At 37.5% G+C, this 6,547-nt stretch overlaps 1 protein-coding gene and 1 long non-coding RNA gene across 2 annotated transcripts; both read right to left on the reverse strand.

Moving 5' to 3' along the window:
* Window positions 1–1,660: 1,660 nt before the first annotated feature.
* Window positions 1,661–3,440, reverse strand: LOC147519810 (uncharacterized). Its single transcript, XM_086594887.1, has 5 exons — window positions 3,302–3,440; window positions 2,925–3,006; window positions 2,746–2,822; window positions 2,344–2,459; window positions 1,661–2,254 (listed from the first exon to the last, which is right to left on the reverse strand). Exons 1-5 carry the CDS (start codon window positions 3,434–3,436, stop codon window positions 2,092–2,094), a joined length of 573 nt encoding a protein of 190 aa, XP_086451013.1. The 5' UTR covers window positions 3,437–3,440; the 3' UTR covers window positions 1,661–2,091.
* Window positions 3,441–4,684: 1,244 nt separating this feature from the next.
* On the reverse strand, window positions 4,685–5,545 carry LOC147519811 (uncharacterized). Its single transcript, XR_015214297.1, has 3 exons — window positions 5,260–5,545; window positions 4,939–5,103; window positions 4,685–4,851 (listed from the first exon to the last, which is right to left on the reverse strand). It is a non-coding gene; the product is annotated as an uncharacterized LOC147519811 (long non-coding RNA).
* Between the last annotated feature and the right edge of the window lie 1,002 nt (window positions 5,546–6,547).

Raw genomic sequence — 6,547 nt, forward strand, 5'->3', positions numbered from 1 at the left:
TGAGTTTGGTTTTTCATACAACCAACAAACCAAGTGTTTTGATGCTGATCGTCAAGCATGGGATGCGTATTTCAGGGTAATTTACTTGACTATCTTGTGACAAATTATTACTATGTTTATAACCATAGCGTGCTTGTTAGAAATTGTTTATTGTTATAGGCGCATCCCGTAGCGAGGCACCTAAGAGGGAGGATGTTTCCCTATTTTGCTGAAGCTTGTGCAATTTTTGGGAATGACTACTCATATCATACTCTGAATGTTTGTGAAAGCTTTGGGCCAGTTGTTGCTGAGACTCCACAAGTTGTGAGTGTACTTGGTGAAAGATTTGGTGATACACAAGTTGAGAGTGTTGAAAGCGTTAGTGGACTTGGTGAACCTTCTAGTGTGGTTGATACTACCCCCTCCCCCCCTTCAGTGGAGTATTCATTCCCTTGAGTGGAGTATTCATGGCAGTAGACTTCGTAGTTATTGAAGTTACTTGTTATTTTGTGAATTTTGTTTGTGTTTTAGATATTTTAGAATGAGATTCTTCATGCAATCCGTTAGTGGTGGTGGGTGGGGTTGCTGGGATGTGTGTGGTGTATCGTGTTGGTGGTGCAAATGTGTGCTGCAGGTGTGTGGAGATGGTTGCGCTCTTGGTGTGTGAGGCGTGATGTTCTTCGGTGTGTGTGATACTGTGATGTTGTTGTGTGTGCTACTGATGTGTGCTGCTAGTGTGTGGGCTGTTGTTGTGTAATTGTAAGGGTTGAGGTGTGCTTATATGTGCGCTGTGGTGTGCTGATGTGTGTGAAGTGTGTGCTGTTGCTGTGCGAAGTGTAGATTACGTTGTGCTGTTGGTGTGTGATGCTGTTGTGTGTGAAGTGTGGGCTGCAGATGTGTGGTGTGTAGTGTTGTTGGTGCAAATGTGTGTTACAGGTGGTGGTTGGGCTGCTAGTGTGTGACTGTTGGCTGTAGTGTGCTACTGGTGTGTGATGCTACGTGAGAGAAAAAAGAAAGATGACTTCAGGGAGACTACTATGCGAGACTGCAGAAGAGTTCAAGGAGACTGCAGAAGCATTATTATGCGAGTGATGTGAATTTATTTGCATTGTATTGTTGCTATGCTATTAAGTATTTCCATTGTTGAAATTGTTGTGGTTTTATGAATGTAAAACAGTCGTGTATTTATGAATGTAAAACATTTGTAAACCATTTGGTCACTTTGCTCAATGTAATGGGTGTCTACTGATGCTCTAGAAATTCCATTGTCTATATATTAGTATCTGTTTAGAAATTTAGAATTACCTTTAGGCTGATTAAGAATATTTACGAAAGTTCGTATGCTAAATCGTTAGAGGCGTAATAGTTGGAGCTGAATTGGCATGTAATATGCTGAAGAAGTATCAGCCTAATCAAGCACTTATTTTGGGAGATAGTAGATATCTTATGCAACTGCTGAGGAACAATAAAGAAGATGCAGGATGGCAACATAAAGTCAGAGTGATGGATATAGTGTCTTCTTGTAATTCTCTTATTGAGAACTCAAACAGTTTATGTCAGTCTTTTATTTTACTAGCCATTTGGCGGCCTATGGCCGGAATTGCGACATAGATAGCTAAAGACTCAAAAGCCTAAAGTCCACTTGAATAAATAATATATTTATATTGATAGAACGGGGTGATGTGGCTTCTTGGGAGCATTCTCATCAAACTTGAGAATTATTGGTTTTTCAAAATCATCAAATACCTGATAAAAATGGAAATACTAATCATCGAACAAAAAAAACACATTTGTCCATTAACACAAATACCATAAATAGTTATTAATTGACTTAAATCCTGCTAGTTCGAAATTCTTACGCAATATCATTTGAATCTTGTTTCAACCTAGTAAGTAGTGTACCACTACTCATTTACTCTCATTAGTCATTACACACGCATGCAAAACATAACAGAAGCGAAGGACGCTAAATCAGAAGTTGAAGCTCCCCAAAACTCCAAATCAAGACATAAACAATACTATTTCAACGAAACAAAATTTACCTACAAATATGTATTATGGCATCTCGATTGCGATAATGTCAACAATGGTAACAAATTATGTTTTTTTTTTTTATAATGATAACAAATTATGTAACACATAGGAGAGACAGGAATATACACGTACAATATACTTCTTGATCTGATGATCCTCATCAAACTCGTAACTCCAATCAGAAACATACAATGAGAATGTTGTGATCATGTAAATGAGAAAGGCGATAAACCCTCCAAGCCTGGAACATTGATAATAAGCCATTAAAGTTTTGCATTCTTACGATGAAGACTTCTTATATTTTATCTTTTTGCGTCTTATATTGCTCACCATTGCCAACGATATGCACTGAAAATGGAGAAATGTCCTGATTTAAGTATTGTAGGTCTGACCTTTGTAGTGAAAGTCTCTATTAGAGCGACAATTAAGTATACCAAAGCAATTCTCTGCAAGTAAAATAACGAATTCTTGAGAAATTATTTGAATTGGGCAATTGGCTAAGAAATTAGATAGCTCTTGCTATGATCAATTGGTGTAGAAAAGCCCAAGCCTAGCTACCAGTCTCTGGATCAAATCATGCATTTAGAATCGTAGGATTGCTAACTCAACCCAAACCTATGTCGTTACATGTTATGGGTCTAGTACAACCCAAGTTGAAATTTACCCTTAGTTTCCTGGGCTTTCACAGTTTTGTTTTTCTAAAATATGAACAAAAAAAAAGGGTTAGCAAACCTGAAGAATGCCACGCCAATGGATTTGCTTCATATCAATTCCATAAGAGAGGTCGTCAGGAGCATGAGAGTAGCCACCTTCAATCATATAGAAAGTTGTGTTAGAAAAAAGCCAGAAAAGTTAACAATAAGAAATATTTCGTGCAGAACTTTTATTTCTAAATTTCTTCCATAGATTACCTTGCAAAATAATTCCCCATAAGAGAAGCTTTATCGTTCTAATGATAATTTTCTTAACCGTATCTCCCACCTTTTGGATTCTCTGCAAATTAACAGTAGAATAGCTAAATATGAGATCATCTTCATTCGGTTTCAGAAATTAATCTTGCGCAGTAATGTAGACACATGGATACACTACTATGAAATATGCTAGCCAGGCCATGTCACAAAAAAAATCCCAGACATCCTTTATGAAATTCGAACTTATCCCTTTCATTTTAAAGTTTGACACTTTATTTATCAGATTTGAAGCTGAGGTGAAGTGTGTTTACGACTTCCTATCAGCTTATTTGTATATTTTGAAGTTTGAACATATCATCACTATATTTAGCATGTACCTTAAGTGCAAGAGCAATTGCAACACCCACAATAAAGAGAAAAAACGGCATGATGAAATCAGCCAATGTGCAACCATTCCATGGTGAATGATCAATGCGTGCCCACGCTCCCCCAGCGTCATCCACCAATATCATTATCTCCATGCACCCGAAGAAGGCAAAAAAACGCAAGTTAAAATGCTAGTCCATCATTTCCCAACCCACATAAGGCAATCCAATGAATGATTTGTTTTTCTACCCGTTTGATCATGCAAGTATGCCTGTTCCATGAAATTTTCATACTGGCCTGGTGTACAAACATAATGCTAGATATGTACATTAGTTGCACATATATTTCTTCGAGTTAGCAAGTTTTCGTGTAATTTTACTTATTTTACTGTTGACAAATATTGAAAGAGAGAAATTAAGTTATTGAACTAACCTCAAACAGAGATCTTAAGTTGCTATAATTCTAATCGACAGAATCCCTCCAAGAAAATTTATAATTAGAAAAAGAAAAAAAAGGAAGAGAAAATTTTACCGTTGTTGAGGAAGGAGTGAGAATAGAGGAAATGAAAGCAACAAATAAAAATGGGAAATTGGAGGGGTTCAGAAGTTCTCCAATTGTTAAAACTTCGTCTTTCCCTGCATCAACCTGTAACAAAATATCATTATCAGAGTTAATATCAGATCAGTCCAAAAACAGGATGAAAATACAACAATGGATACACGGGGCATGCTACTTGTGAAGTTTGATATGCAAAGCCCAAGGTCAGGTTAAAAAAAGTAGCAATCACAAAGATAGATGCAGGGTGAGGACACACGAAACGGTGCTACAGAAACATAGATATGGTTGGACCCATGGATATGCAAGGATCGGACCCGGTTCCACCAACTTCATCTGTGGCCCTGGTTCAGATGCTTTGGCTGCCGGTGCAGCTTGTTTTGGTGGATCTGATTTGGTTTCTTCTGCTTTCTTCGGCTTCTCGGCGGCCTTTACTTCCTGTGGCTTGTCGGGTTTTGCATCGGCTTGCTTTGGTTTGTCGGGTTTCGCATCGGCTTGATTTGGCTTTGGTTTCTCTTCTTCCTTCTTGGCATTTTGTTTGATCTCTATCCCTTTTATTACTTTGCCTTCGTTGCTGTTGAGCTTCTTTGAGAATGTTTGCAGGTCGAAATGACCAGTTATTGTAATCGTACCTTGCTTCTTATCGATTGTTTGGCTATGGATTTCTCTTGTTCCAAAAACAGACCATCAAATACCATTCTAAGTATCACTTCTTGTTTAATTCTACTTTTTATATACACAACCAGAAACATAATAACATAACACTTTAAGAAAAAAAGATTCTGAATAAGATACAAAAAATAACTAAAAAGATTCAACACGTATGAAAATGACATAAAAAAGAACTCACCATAGTGAAATTGACAAAGAGTTTTCCTCATTTTATTGTAATCTTTTCACCTTTTTCAACCATCCAATTCTGATCAGATTTCTCATGTGCAAGGTGAGTATGAGGTATGTTTGCTTTCCATACTTCATCTCTGCTTCTTGGCCACTTGACTGGGACCTACAATAGTCCAAAAACAATGACACTTCTAAAATTTCCAAAGGAAAATAAATAAATAACAAACCATCTTTCACTTAAGCTATTAACCTTATAGCCTGTTGGAGGAGGAATCAAGCAATTGAAGCGTCTTTCAGGCAGAGGGCAATGTCTCTCGTAGTGCTCCATCAAAGATAAATCAAGCTTCAATCTCATTTGGTATATTAGATTCTTATCTAGGCACGGAATCAATTCAGAATGCCGATCATCACAAACCTATGAAGCAAGGAATAGAAGTTTAAACTTATTATATTGATACTTTTCAAGAGAAAGTTGATCATTAAGGCACATCAGGAAAGAAAACTCAGAAAAGCTCATTGTCAAGGTATATTTAAAACAGTTAGTAAAAGCAACAACACTTTAGATACTCACAGGAAAGTTCTTTGCCACTATGTTGTTCTCTCCATCATCCTGCCCAAATTTTGTGAAAGTTTCATCCTTGCTGACCGAGTCAGCATTGTCATCACCACCCAAATAAGATGACCCGAGTTTTTTTTAAGGATGTTGCACCACTATGCACTTGAGATCCGAGAGAGGATCCCCCATAGTAAAAATACAGAAACCCCATAAATATTGCCACAACACACAAAGCAGAGATTAAGCGCTTCTTTTGAACTCCATCAGCTCTTCCCCTTGTCATTATTGTATCAAAAAAATTCTAAAAGACCCATTGGAAAGTCTATACTTACTTCTTGTATGCAATCATTAGTTATTGTAAAGCACACAAATCCCACTCGTTTCAATGACCAGCCCTTTCATCTGCTTCATTAGCAAATTCCATCAACGCTTCTCGATCACGATCATAAAGAAAACACTCTTTCTCCCATCTTGAACACTGGTTCAAATTAACTTTCAAAAGCGGTAAAACTAAACTGTCGATTAAAATTTGTTCTCTAGCAGTAACAGTCATTCGCCCATCACATAGACTACCAAAAGATAGATCGTAAGTTCGTAACACTATAGACATACCAATACCATACACTTGAGGTGATCCACTTCACCACTTTCATCATGATCTTTAGAAACCTGCTTTTTCCTGTAACGAAGCTATCTCAGATTTCAGTAGAGAGATCTCATTTTACATTTTAGCAGATTCTTTCTGTTTTGTCTCGTTTTCTAACTTCCATGCCCCATCTTTTTTCTTCTTTGCTTTGGCCTTTTTCTTCTCAGAGTCACCCCTTTTCCTTTCTTCATCAAGAAGCACCTTGAGCCGATTATATCTATCTTCTGCTTCTGAAACACGTGACTGAATTTGAAGTGTCTCACCACCTTCAGCTTGATCTCTTGAGGCACATTCTGCGTAAATGAAGCTAATGAACGCCTTGATTTCTTGAGGCACATTGCGGCGTAATGAAGCTATCTCGGACTTTAAGTTTGAAATTTCATTTTCCAACCCAACTCTGGCGAAGATTCTTTTGATCTTGCTTCTTTTTCTTTCTTCCATGCTTCTTCAGCTTTCTTCTTCTCTTGCCTTTCAACCTTCTTCTTTTCCAAGTCTCCGCGCCTTTTTCTTTCTCAAGAAGCTCATTTAGCCTATAAATTTTTGCCTCCCCTTCTGTAACACGACTCTGAAGCAGATTTACCTTAACAACTTCATCTCGACCTGTTGTGTCCCTGCTTTCCTTTAACGAAGCTATCTCATATTTCAAGTTTAATATCT

This window comes from Coptis chinensis, chromosome 2 (assembly GCF_015680905.1).
Source record: "Coptis chinensis isolate HL-2020 chromosome 2, ASM1568090v1, whole genome shotgun sequence".
Lineage (NCBI taxonomy): Eukaryota > Viridiplantae > Streptophyta > Magnoliopsida > Ranunculales > Ranunculaceae > Coptis > Coptis chinensis.